At 37.9% G+C, this 15,000-nt stretch overlaps 3 protein-coding genes and 2 long non-coding RNA genes across 7 annotated transcripts in view; 3 read left to right on the top strand and 2 right to left on the bottom strand.

The window, feature by feature from the left end:
* LOC137988494 (uncharacterized) overlaps window positions 1-1,787 on the top strand; it is a 2,775-nt gene extending 988 nt beyond the window's left edge. Inside the window, exons 2-4 of one of the 3 annotated variants that reach the window (XR_011120789.1) lie at window positions 162-286; window positions 1,023-1,103; window positions 1,552-1,787. This is a non-coding gene — a long non-coding RNA (uncharacterized lncRNA). Of the gene's footprint in view, window positions 1-161; window positions 287-1,022 lie in introns of all 3 variants that reach the window. The other 2 variants (XR_011120788.1, XR_011120787.1) reach the window with 2 other exon arrangements.
* A 2,083-nt stretch (window positions 1,788-3,870) lies between these two features.
* Window positions 3,871-5,539, top strand: LOC137988496 (uncharacterized). The gene is made up of 2 exons (XR_011120790.1): window positions 3,871-3,995; window positions 4,465-5,539. It is a non-coding gene; the product is annotated as an uncharacterized lncRNA (long non-coding RNA).
* Window positions 5,540-5,678: 139 nt separating this feature from the next.
* On the bottom strand, window positions 5,679-9,933 carry LOC137988493 (exonuclease 1-like). Its single transcript, XM_068834496.1, has 6 exons — window positions 9,635-9,933; window positions 9,164-9,496; window positions 8,910-9,047; window positions 8,016-8,227; window positions 6,483-6,543; window positions 5,679-6,106 (listed from the first exon to the last, which is right to left on the bottom strand). Exons 2-6 carry the CDS (start codon window positions 9,182-9,184, stop codon window positions 6,041-6,043), a joined length of 498 nt encoding a protein of 165 aa, XP_068690597.1. The 5' UTR covers window positions 9,185-9,496; window positions 9,635-9,933; the 3' UTR covers window positions 5,679-6,040.
* A 431-nt stretch (window positions 9,934-10,364) lies between these two features.
* On the top strand, window positions 10,365-12,302 carry LOC137988498 (uncharacterized). The gene is made up of 4 exons (XM_068834497.1): window positions 10,365-10,869; window positions 10,960-11,067; window positions 11,188-11,431; window positions 11,951-12,302. Exons 1-4 carry the CDS (start codon window positions 10,516-10,518, stop codon window positions 12,205-12,207), a joined length of 963 nt encoding a protein of 320 aa, XP_068690598.1. The 5' UTR covers window positions 10,365-10,515; the 3' UTR covers window positions 12,208-12,302.
* An 847-nt stretch (window positions 12,303-13,149) lies between these two features.
* On the bottom strand, window positions 13,150-14,687 carry LOC137988458 (uncharacterized). The gene is made up of 4 exons (XM_068834442.1): window positions 14,662-14,687; window positions 14,400-14,584; window positions 13,930-14,097; window positions 13,150-13,296 (listed from the first exon to the last, which is right to left on the bottom strand). The coding sequence occupies exons 1-3, from the start codon at window positions 14,671-14,673 to the stop codon at window positions 13,992-13,994; spliced, it is 303 nt and encodes a 100-aa protein (XP_068690543.1). The 5' UTR covers window positions 14,674-14,687; the 3' UTR covers window positions 13,150-13,296; window positions 13,930-13,991.
* Window positions 14,688-15,000: the final 313 nt, after the last annotated feature.

Genomic DNA, 15,000 nt, shown 5'->3' with positions numbered 1-15,000 from the left:
AAATTTGCTACAGAGTGTGACCCACCTCTGTCAAACCCAACAAATATAACCAGCACCAAACTCAGGAAGTACATAGCAACCATTTCCCAAGTACTCTCTCTGAATGAAACTGAGGTAGACTGGCTGGCAAGACACCTTGGTCACGATATCTGTATACACAGGGACTTCTATCGTCTTCATGAATCCACAATTGAAATTGCTAAAGTCAGCAAGCTTCTTCTTACAGTCGATCAAGGTGAAACAAGAAAGTTCACTGGGAAAACACTGGCTGAAATTGACTTAAATGGTTAGTGCAATATTGAAGTCAAGTAATACAAATTTTATAACTTACATAAGAATATTTTGTCAAGTTTTTCTGTCTTTGTTGTGCTCGAAAGCCACAAATTAGTAAGACTGCGAACAGCCTCTCTTTTGCAGCTTTAAAATCTGTGGGGAAGTTAGCAATCACAGTTTTCGAGAGGCCACCTATGCGTTCGAGCCATCTACAAATTAGAACATTTTTATTTCTTTTCTATGAGCACTTTTAAGGTGCTAACTGTGATAGAAACAAAATTATTATACGCATTTTTTCTGAGTAAACAAACCATGCATTCTAAATAGGTACTCAAGTACTCATCTTAGCTTTTAATTAGTACCTTTACTGTAGAAAATACATGAATTGTGTACTTTGGTGTTTCTAAGTGTACAACATACCTCAAATTAATGGTTTTCCTGGGTTTACAACATACCTAAAATGTATGTTTAACTTAATAACTTGATCATGTATATACAGTAGCCCCCTAATTATTAGCCTTGGCTTACGAAGCCTGATCATTAACAGAGCATGCGTTATTTTTTCTCACAAACACAGATTATATAGATAGTACACTTTAATCATTATAATTTGCATGTAGAGCTGCTATAAATTTCAAGTTAATCAATGTATTAATAAAATATTAATTTGACAATTACATCCACTGATGATGATAATGATATTAAACAAAGCCAATGATAACTTTTAGCTGCATTCTTCCTTTTTACAGACATCCCAGACCCAGATCTTTCAGATTGTGATGACGATGATGAAGACAATGACACAAATGAAAATAAAAGAATTTCCTCAGGTATGTATTCCCCTTCCCCTTACCCCATCTTACATCCAAGGCAATCAAATTAAATTAGCAAAATCCTCAGCTTGTGAGTAACACAGTCACACCACCATTTAGCAATGAAGTGTCTTCATTTGAAAAATAACTGGCCCGAATGCAACATCTCAAGTTCAGACTTTCCACAATGAAAGCATTATTAATAGCCTACTTAGATTGGAATATCCCTCGCCCAGCAATTGGCCCATTACTGTTTTTTAACAAGATAAATTCATTCTAGTGGACAGAAATACGGGAAAAATTACAGACAAATGTGTGACAAATTATAAATTGCACCGGGCGAATTTTAGAGACAATAATTATTATTACTCTGATGGGGACTTGGTGAATTAAGGTAAATATTAATTACTCTTGAATAACGGACTCTTGTTGACACTTTTTATCATTAATATAAAAAACCTTTTAGGTAGAATAACTTATGAAGATAAGGGGTGGCTCTCCGGGTTTCCATGTTTTGAATATATGCAACGGAGACGTCGACCTACGTAGTTGAAGTACTTCATCTCCCATTGGCCATGAAATCGAAATATGAATGAAGCATAATACAAATTCCAAGACAGCTAATTCTGCAGTCCAGTCCGATTACTTATTTACTTAGCAACCGCCTAGATGTGTGTCATAACAAGAAACCAGTTGTTGTGAGAAGGTAAGAATCCAGTACATGTATTAGCATAAGGACGGAGGTCTTTTGTTTAAAATTATTGATTCATTCCCGTTAAGTGAAGTTGTTGCCAAAAAAAGGTCGATCTTTTCTTAATCCAGCTTGATCAAAGTTGTCCGTGATCGCGAGATTGACTGGTTGCGGTCGCTGAATAATCTGAATAATGTTCTGTGGCCTTCTCTGAAAGCTTCTTGACAGTTTCTTTCTTACGAAAGATTCGCCACCAGTAGCCTAACAGTCTTTTAGTCAAACTATAATCAAGTGACCCATCAGTATTTTACTTATTTGTTGATTATGTGAAAAACTGAGTCGCTAGACAACCGTCGTAAACAGAGCAAGAGCGACCGTTAACGGCTTAAGGTGGCTCAAAGCAGTTTCCAGCACTTTCCAAGACGTAGATTTTTGATGGGACATAATTTCTACTCTTTATCAATTGATGCTACAATTATGGTATCAAAATACTGCCCAATCACTAGCGAACACGTTGGTATTATTTTTGTGACACAATAGGTTACCATAGCAATACTATGGCCTGCTAAAAACACCCTTAATTTCAGCTATAAACGCTTATATTTAAAAAAACGGCAGGGTGAATTTTTTTCTTATTACAGAATTTTGATTAGCAGGATAAGATGTAACTTTTGGCAAAGTTCAAAAAAATTCTGTACATGGCCACCTAAACTTTTCGAAAAATTAAGACGGCTCTGAACCCCATGTACAGAATTTTTTTAAACTTTGCCAAAGGCAAAGGCAAAGGCAATTAATTATAAATTGCAAACCCACTAGACTGTAATAAAAATAATTTTTTAAAAAATGTGCCTCAACAAAAGCATAAAATAGATTATTATTATTATTATTATTATTATTATTATTATTGATATTGTTATTGTTATTATTATTATTATCATTGCTATTATTATTATTAACATCATTATCATCATCATCATCATCATCATCATTATTATTATTATTATTATTATTATTAGTATGCAAGTGGGATATTCATAAGGCTAAGAGCCCACCTTCCCCCCTCCGAAAAGGACTGATACTTTTAGCAATGTCTTTGATCAGTCCTCTCTCTGTATTCCCTCACAACAGCCCAGGTTCCCCTCCCAGCCCCCACCCCCCTCCAACATCTCGGGGAAACTGATGAAAAGTGCTTTAAAACATGCTCAAAGTGCTGCTGGTAACTTGAAAGCGATTTGTCTGGGGTAGGTACATTACAGTGACCCATAGTTCATGGACTACCCTGGCAGACCAGGTTCAGAGAGTACTAAAATGGACTAGTCAAGGATTAGCTAAATTGGACTACCTTATTCCTTTTGTTTTCAACTTGTGAACCATCAATTTAGTGTGGATGCTGCCTATCCTCTAGAGGGAATTGTTAGATGCATTTTGAATGACTTAAAAGCATACAAGCCATTGAACTTTAGTATCTTTTACCAAAACAGTGCCTGAAAAATCATCATGTGTTCTACTGTGATGAAACAGCTGAACTTTGAGTAGTTACTGGATTGAGCCTTCTGTTTGGGGTTTATTATGAGGGCTCCTTACTTGGGCAGGCAGAATGGATGTGGCCCAGGTTTGTTCCCCAGACTCAATGCCATTACGAAAGTTGAGTTTGTTGGTCCTCAACTCTGTTCCAAAGGGTTTTTTATCTTGAGTCATTTGCAAACATTCAGACATCGAGCGCTCCGCAAGGCGCCGCACTAGTTTGCTGAAGAGATTGGTAGACGACAATAGAAACAAATCGTTTGGGATAAATGGCCACAAATGTGACGAGTTTAATTGAAACTAATGTTACAAACAAAGATTAAAATCTCTTCAGGAAAGGTGGGGTTAAAAATTTCGCCCCCAGTAAAAAACTACATAAGTAATATATTGTCAGTCTGCGGGTCGGAGACTGGGGAGGTGGAGGGAAAAAGAACAATACAACTGAACGCTAAAAGGCAGAGAAGTTCTTCTTGCGATGATGGCAATAGTAGAAAGGGGCCGCGTGTACGAGATAGCCGACCTTTTGTACTTAACTTTAACACGCGCCCATTTTTCATTGGACAGGAGACTTCCATAGCTGCCAGACAGAGGAGGTTGGACACGGTCTGAAAGGCCTCATGGTTGGTCGCAGTAGCGAATCACGAACGCTCTTTTATCGTGGTCATGAACTCAACATGGCGGGCTTCTAGGAAGAAGTGAGTCTCAATATTGATAATTTTTACCTACTTGTTTTTAGCTTTGCGATTTCAAACCCACAGGACAAGTTGGAGTTGGTACTGGGCTAGCTGCTGGAAACTTTTTGACTCTAAACTTAACTTCTCAGACAAGGTAGGACTCGACTTCGGTGCTTCACTATCTGTCTTTGCTAAGCTTCGTGAAATTTGAGTTGATGTTAAATTTTGTCGATTTCGCTCCAAACCCAAGCTTGTCAAACTTCAAAATTAATATCCATTCCAAAGTAGATTAATTTCCTAATAGAAAATGATCGGGCGCCCCTAAGCGCCCCTCTGGTTAGTGAATTATACGATGCTGAAGTAGTTGGATTTTTGCCACTATTTCCCTTTCACGCTATGAAATGTGACGACGAACCCGCGAAATTGTGCGTGCAGTCCGCGTAATCTCTTGGTTTAAAAAAATTAAATTTAACTTCTATTATTTTACCAGGTAAAATCATGAAGAAGAAGCGGCCAGTGGGTAGTCCAAGTGGGTCTACCCCTGGGAAACCATCTAATAAAGTGGCAAGAGAAGCCTGCAATTCACGATCAAGTTGCTGGTCGGGCCACACTTCCACAGCGTGGCACACTAACAGTGAGCTCAATTTCATGCTGCACCAGAGAGGCTCCCACCAAGGGTAGCTGATTAAACCAGCTCTAATTAAAGTTATTTGGCAATTGAGCATTCTGTTATGTAAACTGGAATACAAGCAAGGTCCTTTAGTCAAAGTCTTAATAGGATACCAATGTGTGTTTTTGCACATGTCACAAAACAATGGCAGTTTACAGTGAACAAACAAATAATCTTGTTATCAACCTTCGTAATTTACAGTTACATACAGTTATGTTCAGTCCATATTACAAGAGGTAATGACCAACTTGGCAATTCTGATCAGCCTCTGTCAGTTGGTAATGTGGCACTAGAGTAATAACATAAATTTACAAGAGGTTGCATAAAAAACTGTAACTTCCAACATGATGTAACCTCAATGGTAAGTTTTAAAGTTGATAAAATTTATACAGATTTTCTTTTGTATTATGAGAAAAGCCTTTGTAGCCTGTGACCAGTCTTTCATTAAAAATAAATCTCTAACTTTTTCCATACAACTTTTAATTTAAGAGATGAAAATCTCTTCAATTTGTCATTTCTACAAAATCAATTTCTGTTATTCTTTAAGTCATATTCCATAACAAATTAAAAAAACGTTTGGTAAAAAAATGGTCATGTGACCCTTACATGTTGTCATACCATTTTACACTGTATCTCATCATTATAACCATTTGTTTTGTTTTCCTTTAATCTAGCGTACACTTTAACTAACTCGCACAACAAAAGGTTCCCTCCTACCTATCCTAGTGATAAATATTTTTATGTACAGTCCAAACTTTGAAAATGACGTTGACGAAACTTTATATCCTCAACCTTGACTTGTGTAATTTGTCTGGTTTCAAGTAAAGGATGTAAATACTTAGTTAGTTCCCGTGGAATGTAACCAATAAAACATGGTCCATTTCCGTAGTCTAAATGGACTGCTATGGCTTCCCTGTCAAACTCATTCTCTGGTTCAGGTTTTAACATAGCTGAAACTGTCTCTCCACCTTTCATTTTTGTCAAAGCTTCGTCCAAACGGTCTGGTGTTTTTGTTGAATGGGCTACCCCAATAACTTTCCACATCATCAGAGCTGCCATTTTCTTCAGTACTATATTCAGTAACAGATTTCACTGACTTTTCAGCAGAGCTGGAAGTGGTTTCTGAAATATGGGAAACCTCACTTTCAGAAGTCGAAATTTCCTCCCAGTTTTCATGCAGTTCATTAAGAAATTGTTGTCGGAAGTTCATCATGTTGTAAACAGTCACTGTAGTTTATCAGTCCAATTAACACACTGTCTCCATCCACATATTTTACTTTTACAAATTGCTAAGTCATTACAGGGACACTTGGCACCACCCAGGATATTGGATTTTGGTCCACTTCGGTCGCAATCGCATCTCTGCTAGCAATTTGTTCACGTTGAGAGCGAGTTCTTATGCTACTGCAGGAGTCTTTGTGTAGGTCTGGCTGGACATAACCATGATCCTCAACTGTGTCATCTGTGGACATGGAAGAATTTGGCATGCAATTTAGAATTAGGATTTATTTCTTTACTGTGCAAGGTGTGGGGTGTGCTGCACTCCACATCAAGCAGCCTGGATTCTAGCCCAACTCTCATATTGTCTACTGTAGTCATCTGCACCAGGGTGTAAATGCTTGATGAACACCCTGTGATGGACCAGCATCCCATCCAGGCATCCAGGGGGGAGTAGCAATATTACTAGTCCCGTCAAGCAGCAGACACCGAGGTAAGCTCGAATGATATGGGACACTTTGGCCTGATTGTGACTTAACCATTTCACTGTTTATATCGCTGATTGGCAATAGGTATTTATTTTTTGCTGTATTTACATATACCGGTCAATTTTAAATTACCTGATTCATCATCACATTCCAAATGAAGCAATGTTCTGGATCCCCATATACTGTCTGGACCCTGTAGTAGATAATAAAAGAATAATGATAATGATTATTGATGCATGCACATTTTGCAAAATTAGTTTTCTTGAAGTTTAATCAAAGAAAATAAAGTATTCCACTTGAATGTTTCATTTGATGAAGGAGAAATTCTAATTTCTATGCACTTAAGAAACAAGGCTTTCCATTTCATACTTCTCATAGAACAACTTCCAACGATTTAAGAGTTGGATTTTAATTTGAACATTAAATGATATCAACAAAGTAGTGACTTTTTATAATGCTTATATCTTGCTTGGGACCAAGTCCAAATTTTTCATGAGAATGATTATTATTACCTGTACATCTTCCAATGTGAAATATGAAACTATACATTAGGTGCAGTTACACTAGACCTCTTGCCCATGGGGAACCTTGGGGTTACGGCTTGGGTTGGGTTTACCCTGGGTCATGATCGACTCCCCATTTGCGGTTACACACTTGTAAATTACCCAAGGGGAAGGTAAGCGTTGGCCTGTTTTGGTGGGAAACTTACCTTTAAGATAAGACAAGATGAGATTTATTAGTTTTTCCACTAAATGGTTTTTGAAAAACTAATTACAATACAAAATACATTAAAATTAAGGATCTAAAAAAAAAAGTAAACATCGAAGATCTACATCTGAACGACAAACTTTTCTTCGGCTTATTTTCGGTAATTGTCACGATCGGCGCTTCTCTTAAACTGTCCACCTCGATTAAGTTCAGCGATTCATTGCTTCATTTTAAGAAGGCAACAAAGACGTCGACTTCAGTTACGCTTTCTCTAGTCCTTGCAACTCTCCAATTTATAATTTAGACGTCGACTTGCTGCTGGCCAGAAAAGTCGTGCTTGGGTATTTCCACGTTCACAGTTGTTTACGCAGTTCATCACAGCATGTATTTTCCTCGCGTTCGGCAATCTTGTGATTGGTTGAGCCGCTTTGGGGTTTTGTTAACCATAAGACTTACATCTGGAACTGTCATGGGCAATTCTTTTGTTCTTTTTTACGTATCCATGGAAATTTCCCACAGGAAATTTTCCTTTGGGCAGATCGGTTACACATAAAAAATTGCTTCCCCGTGGGAAAAAGCCACTTACCCAAGGGCAAAATGGCTAGTGTAACCGCAGCTATTGTGTCTGTGTCAGTGTTTCCCAGACAAATATCAAGAAGATCATTTTCATTTACCAGTAATTGCCTTTTTATGCATTAAGGATTAACAGTAAATATTACAAGGTGTGGAGAACCTAGGTACTGCAAAAAGCAATTTTCTCTTGGCTATGTTTAAGCTTTCCCAAGTAAAGGTTATTGACAACAGGTTTTCTACTTTTATAAAACTGAGATGAGAATAATATAGCCTAGTTCCCAGTGTTCTACCCCAGGTTTTGAAACTGAAATGGTGTCCACAACATTAAAAGGGCTTGAGCAGGAAATACTCTCAATGTAAGCAGTGTGCTTTAAAAGAACCTACATGTATAAAAATGATAATAAACAAGGATACAGCTCTGGTGGTGCCTCAGACTCATCTAATATAGGATTCAGTGGTACAGCCCTCAGGTTCCTTGGATCAAATACCACCTGATGTAGAAACATTTGATCTGCTTCATCAAATCTCAGAAGATACTCAGGACCCGGTACATGAAGACCTTTTACACCAAGTACTTGTGGTAACCTTGAAAAGAACTGTAGTTGTGCATTAATAACTTAATCATGAACAACTATTTAAACTGTTTGATTTCATTTGTAAAAGAAATCAAAGAAATCCAAAAAAAAACAAGCAAACAAACATACAATAAACTGAGAAGTTTGTGTGAGCCCAGCAAGGAAGCTTGTATTCAATAAAGAGGGCATTTGACTGTTTAATAACAGCAGGAAATTATTTTATTTATATATAAATTATTTAATATAGAGTCCTGTGACCTCACTGAATTTTTAAATGATTTAAAAAATTCTATTCTTTCCTCACATCACCATTTGCTGCAGCAACTTTCTTCATCAAATTGTGTGCTCTTTTGATTCCAATACCAGGAAGTGATTCCAAGTAGTCGCAGCCAGCAATTATACACATATGACGAGACAAGTGAAAGGTATAATTGGAAATATTGAGACATTTCGGTATGTCTTTGCTTTGGATTGACTGGCAGCTACCATGTAGGTGTATTTTATAAAGAACCTGGATCGTGAAAATACAAGATAAACTGTATTGGACAACTAAATAACATCCCTGTGCAAATAAATAAATAAATAAATAAGTAGACAAATACTGTAAATAAAATTAAATAAGCTTTAACATTCATCCTGTGAAAAATCAAGCTTAAATTTAAAGATTACGCACAGATCCATTTGTCACCATAAAGTAATGTACCTCGGAACAGCCAAATACCAACAGATCCGAATCTTCACTGAGAACTACATCAATCAGCTGATTTTTGTTCAAATACGCAAGTTGTGCATCAGCTTCAAACGGGGCAACAATGCAATCCATATTTTTGTCCCGTAGAACCTGATAAGAAATCGATCCAGATGAAATTGAAAAGCAGTAGAAACTAGAAACACTGCAAATATTACTGCAGGCACTTTTTCATGTGATCAGTGAAACTTCAAAACAATAGATCTCACCTTCAGTAGTTTATGAGACATTTCACAAGTAATCTTCAACGCTCTCCTGAAGTGATCGATAGCTTTCGATTCATTCCCGCGTCACCACAATTCTTCTGCCTTTGTCGCATTTTCATTGTGAGACCTTTAAGGGGAAAACGCGAGTTAGTACCACTGTAGTGTAATCTCGCTGAATTAACCCCACGATGCGATGATGTTGATTTCACACCCAACGTTTCCCGTTTCTCTCTCGTTATTTTCTTGCCCTCTAAATTCTGCCCATCAAACACAGCGACGGGTTTTATTCCCAGGGAAAGAAGTAAATCGAACAGCTGCTTAGGATAATCGAGAAACCTAAAAGCAAATGTGCAAAAATTAAGAAAAGTTAGCAAGTAAATATTTGACATCAGAGGATAAATCAATTGCAAACTTCAGTTTGCAGATTGCAAATAAGCGTTTCCACTTTGGTATCAAACAACAAATTTCTGTTACTCGTTCGTTGAAATACCAAGACCCAATTTCTCCGCACAACCGAATGCTCCTTTGTACAAATAACAGGAACAATCTACACCGATTTTCTTCCCGGCTTAGTATCGAAGATGTGTATTTGTAGCGATTCCGTGAGGGAATGTAAGGAGGCCTTGTATGCCCAGATCTCTCTCAGTGAAACATTTCTTTGGTCTATTTCCAGTTTTTATAACACTAGCTGCATAGCCGATCAGCTGTTTTGAACCTCTCTTTAAAGCCCCTTGTATTTTCCGGCCTCGGAGAGTGTCTCGAGAGATCGTTCCACTTCCGCGGTCAGTTGCAAATGAGGCAGTTTTGCGTTTTGCGACCATGATGCTTTTCGAACCGTGTCCAACCTCCTCTGGCTGCCAGATTAGAGCACAACCCGCAAACTGATAAGACAACGGAAATGCCTCGCGATAAAATAACATTATGCTTTCGGTCAACGGCATAATGTTTGTTTTTTTTTGGAGGTAGTGTGGTTTTCCTCTCCCGAAAAAACCATCATTTGGTTTGATTTGCTCAAAAGTCAAAGTCATGAGATTTGATTTGATTTACAGTGTTCTCAAGCAATAGAACACGTGCAATTAGCCAGATGGATATATATATATAATATACATATTATATATATATATATATTATATATATATATATACACCCGTTTACAAAAACGTTGCAATTTCAAAGTATATATGATATATATATGTCTTTTGTTTTCTCGTCAAAAAGGTGAGACACGAAGTATGTGTATTTCACGCTGAAGGAACAATACGTTTTTGTTCTAACAAAATTAATATTCAAGAATCGACGCAACAAGTTCAAAGAAAAAGCTACTTGTATTTTCTTTACGGAAGCAGTCCTTCTCAATGCCTGCTCCATATAGCTTGGATCTTCGCTGGCGTATCATAGAGCTGCACTTTGTAGAGAACAAAACTAAGAGGTCTATAGCGCGCCATTTAAGGATATCAATGTCTACAGTGCACCGTATACTACAAAGATTGGCAGAATATGGTCACGTACGCCCGGCAAGAATAGGAAGGCCAGACATTGCAGCGTTGTTAACAAGAGCGCAGCTTCTTGTGCTCATGGAACACGTATTGAACAATCCCACAAGTTATTTGAAGGAAATGGAGCAATATTTAATTGATTCAACCGGGAGCTCTTCAAACTTAGTCGGTCTTCATCGTATTTTGAGGCACAATGGCTACTCATACAAACGGGTAAATGTATTAATTAAAACGCAAAACTATTGGGAAGGGCAGTTGGAAGAATGGATTTGTCAACTTTACTTTTATAACACTATAACATAGGTGAAGAAAATAGCCCTTCGAAAAAATTTAGAGCTCAGACGGGAGTATCAAGAGACTATTGCTGTCTTTCGTCCAGAGGAGTTTGTGTTTTTGGATGAGTGCTTTTTTGTAAGTATACTATTGACAACAATTCATTGATAGGAATAAATTGAATTCGGTTGGTATGAAGTCCTTTTTTCTCTTAGAACTGAACATTCTCAATTTGCGACCATTTCAAATTTGTAACAGGATCGTGGAGTAACCAGAAATTATGGTTATAACGTGAGAGGACAGATTGCTACGGGTCGGTATGTAAATCCTCGTTCTCCAAGAGTTACATCTATATCAGCTGTCAGTTATGATAGCCTTATAGCGGCACACATGACAAGGAAAACGCTGAATGGCAGAAGGTTTAAACGCTTCCTGAGGAATGAGATCGCACCCCAGCTTCAGCCGTATAACGGAGTCAATGACCGATCTGTTGTTGTTATGGGTAGGTGTTGATTGTAACAATCTCTTCGTGACCTGATCTGGCAATGCACGGATCGTATGGCCGGAAATGTTTGCGCAAATGTTTGAACTCGATCTCAGAAGGCGTGATAAAAAAAAAAAGACACTTTTTACCTTATTGCGATCTGTAAAGATCGACCTTCTTTTGCTATCTAAATAAAAACGTTAATCAGTAGATGATCAAAAGTGCTGCAGGTGAATGAATCATAGTACTCCTCTTCTACCATAGATGACCGTGCACAATCTTTAATTTTCGCCCCCACAAGATATAAGGCCATAGTTGTTCAAAGGATGGGTAGCGCTATCCACCTGGGATAAATCACCATCCAGCGGATAAATAGTAACAAAACCTATTGAGTTAATTCTGTGGATAGCGTTATCCACCCTCTGAACACTGGGGCCAGGTCAGAGAAATGTTGCTAACAAAAGACCTCAAACTTATCCTACCATTTGAAACAAATGAAAATTCGCTTATTTAATTCTTTCATTGTTGGTTTTACAGATAACCATGCAGCCCATCACGTCGCAGGTGTAGAGGAGATTGTAGAGGCTACTGGGGCACTTCTTTTATATCTCCCACCTTATTGTCCCGAATTAAATCCAATCGAAGGAGTATTTTCTATAGTAAAAGGATGGCTTCGAGCAAACGATTTGATGTTTCTTATCACGCCAGACCCACAAGAAATGATATTGAGGGGATTCTTTCACGTCACTAGAAGTGATGTACAATCACTTTATACACACTGTGGTTATTCGTAACGAACATTCATTTACAGTCACCCAGTCATTGCCGTAGAACTGTACTTATAAATTGACTGGATTCAGATTTGAAAGTTTATGTATACGGTGGTATAAGTAAAATCAAACAAAGACGTATTAAAATAAAGTGGACATTCTTGAACTTTACTTGAACTTTGAACTTTATTGTCACAATATAACATTACAATTCTTAACTTTTTTTACAGTTGGCTCGCAAATAGTAAATCTAATCTAGGCGGGTCAACTGTGTACTTTTTAACTGGCACTCCCAGCTAAAACTTGACGGAGCTCTGCCGTAGCGTCCTCACACCACGGCAGGCTGAAGAATTGCTCTATCCTACTTTCAGCAACAACTTAATCCTATCTTTAATTCCTTATGATACAGAAGGTACTGTTATCACTTCCCTTCGACAACAACTCCAATTACACGTAGACAAGCCTAAAAGTGGGGTTCCAAACAATACTCCCCTGTTCACAAGTCCGATAAATACTGTGTTGTGTCTTTCTTTCAGTTTGTTCCAAATTTATTAAAATCATCTATCAATAGAAGTCAGTCAAGAAAAATTAAAATTCAACGGGTTGTTCCTTCCCGAGATCGTGGAAAGCTCCATTTATTAAGCAAATTATGTTTTGAACGTCGCACTTTTTTAGTTTCCCACGCCTTAGCAGCTTGCCCGATGGGTGAAAAGTCAAGTAAATGTTAAACACCGTATAGTATATTTAAACCAAGTGCGCACTAGGGGAATATCGGCCGAGGTCAAGATGGTATGGTACGTTCACGAAAGACACACTATCCACAGCCGTTTCAGAATCTTTTCTTTTCTTTCCTTTTTTATTGTCATTTTTAAGTAAAGATCTCTTTAAAGTCCAGGAATGTGGATTATTTAAATCCTTAAATAACACAATAAAAATAAAACAATTTATTACATCTGTTACTTTGGGCTAACATTTTGAGATGTCACGCAGGACATTTTTCTTCTGTTCTTCGAATTCTTCTTTGGAGAGAGCTCCTGATTGGTATAGCTCGCTTAGCATCTGCATCTGTTTTAATAGCTCTGTCCTGTTGTATGTGGCTTTATCAGCGGATGCCTAAGGAGGTCAGATGTAGACAAAAATCATATTTTTTTATCTTGAAGCTTCATGCTCCTTATCCTAAAGATAACTACTGTTGGCAAGGTGTTGCTTAGGGCGAGCTCCGCTTGATAGGACAACAGTAATTGAATCATGTGTATGGATAAATTTCGGCCAAGCCCTGATGGGCATGGCCGTTTATTAAAACTCATTATAGTAACATGGGAAAAGCCAAATCTAAAAGGCGTAGTCCCAGGAAAGGTGAGGGCAAACCCACTATATGCAAACGACAGAAAACAGGGAGGGAGAGAGGGAGGGACGGAAATTTGATCTTTACTTGCTTGTAGAAGCGAGTGAAAGAGAAGTCACGCTTTGTTTGTATGCCTTATAAGGTTTACCAAGGAATGACATCCCGGATGGCAGGAATGCCCCAACTGGAAGCTGGAAAGTTGCTCAAAACGTCGCAATCAACATAAAACCATTTCTTTCCTTTGGGAAAGAAAAAATATTCTTAATCTATTTGTTAGTTGTTTTAGAGAACGTAAGCGATAAAAGAAGTACGTTGAAGGAGACTTGAAAAAACTCACAGTTGCCCATGTGTTTTGTCAATCAATCTTTAACTATTCAATTCAAACAAGCTTGGACACTTACCTGTTCAGCATGGGAAGATACGTCGGATCTGCTGCTTTTTAGAAATACAGATGCTACTTCAGTTAATGCTTGTGTAAGCTCAGATGCGCTTTTGGTTCGTTTCTTGGAAGTATTTGAGAATACAGGGTAGTCTGGTGGCTCTTGATAACTACTGTGATGTCCCCTTTCCTGTGGAAATTAAAGTTACACTGAATTAACGCTGAAAAGTACCCGAGCCATTCATGACCAGCGATTTTAAGGAAATGACACTGAATGGTAATATTTTCATAAAGCCACTTTAACCAACAGATCAACAAAAACGCACTTAGCTCCCATCAAACCTGAGTATTCAATATACATTTGTTCATTACGCTTTGCTTTGTTATTCTTGAAAAAATTCAAAACATGAAAGCCCAAAATCATACAAGTGGAAACTACGTAGAAATACATGATAAAAAAAATGGTTTATGTTCACGTCTCCTCGAATTTACCAATGCGGTTGCCCACAGCCTGTATTCTCCGAGGCCCCACTTATCTTCGTGGATGGAACGTAGTCGTTCGATAGTTTTTTCCAGTGATTTTCCCTTCGACTGTTTTCGTGGTCTCTTGTTTTTCGAGGAATCGTCCGAATCTGTCTCGCTGTCGTCTGGGGACACTTGCACTGGGGCTGTTTTTCCTAAGAAAAACGTTAAAAAAATTAATGTTATAAAAACAAATGAAGAACTCAAAACGCAGCAGTAGAGTTATACTTACCTTGCGCGACATCTTTGGCAGTTCGTTTTGAAGCGCTCTCTTCCTGCTTTCTACATATATAGAAGACTGCTTGCTGATTCTTGTGCAGTTCGCCACTTTCGAAAGCCCTCTGAAGGTCATCATTTGATGTAATTTTAAATTTTTTGTTTGAATAGACGATATAACCAATTTCAGCCCTTTCTGCCTCACTGAAACCAAGGTGTTCTCCATACATATCAACAAGCATTCGCGTGGTACTCTGTACATCCATCTCCGGGAACTCTTCAATCCTGAATTTTTTAAAAGTTCTCTTATTGTTGGGGTCGTTCATTACCCGAACTAATAATTTACGGGTAGCCA

This window comes from Montipora foliosa, unplaced genomic scaffold (genome assembly GCF_036669935.1).
Source record: "Montipora foliosa isolate CH-2021 unplaced genomic scaffold, ASM3666993v2 scaffold_420, whole genome shotgun sequence".
NCBI lineage: Eukaryota > Metazoa > Cnidaria > Anthozoa > Scleractinia > Acroporidae > Montipora > Montipora foliosa.
This window is presented reverse-complemented; position numbering and strand designations above follow the sequence as displayed.

Coding starts and splice junctions, on each gene's coding strand:
- LOC137988498 (XM_068834497.1), top strand. CDS start 10,516: ATGCCTGCTCCATATAGCTTGGATCTTCGCTGGCGTATCATAGAGCTG. Junction 10,870..10,959: donor ATGGCTACTCATACAAACGG/GTAAATGTATTA, acceptor ACTATAACATAG/GTGAAGAAAATAGCCCTTCG. Junction 11,068..11,187: donor TTTTGGATGAGTGCTTTTTT/GTAAGTATACTA, acceptor AATTTGTAACAG/GATCGTGGAGTAACCAGAAA.
- LOC137988458 (XM_068834442.1), bottom strand. Junction 14,098..14,399: donor GGCTGTGGGCAACCGCATTG/GTAAATTCGAGG, acceptor TAATTTCCACAG/GAAAGGGGACATCACAGTAG.
- LOC137988493 (XM_068834496.1), bottom strand. CDS start 9,184: ATGTCTCATAAACTACTGAAG. Junction 9,048..9,163: donor TGTCTCATAAACTACTGAAG/GTGAGATCTATT, acceptor ATTTCTTATCAG/GTTCTACGGGACAAAAATAT. Junction 8,228..8,909: donor TGGTATTTGGCTGTTCCGAG/GTACATTACTTT, acceptor GCACAACTACAG/TTCTTTTCAAGGTTACCACA.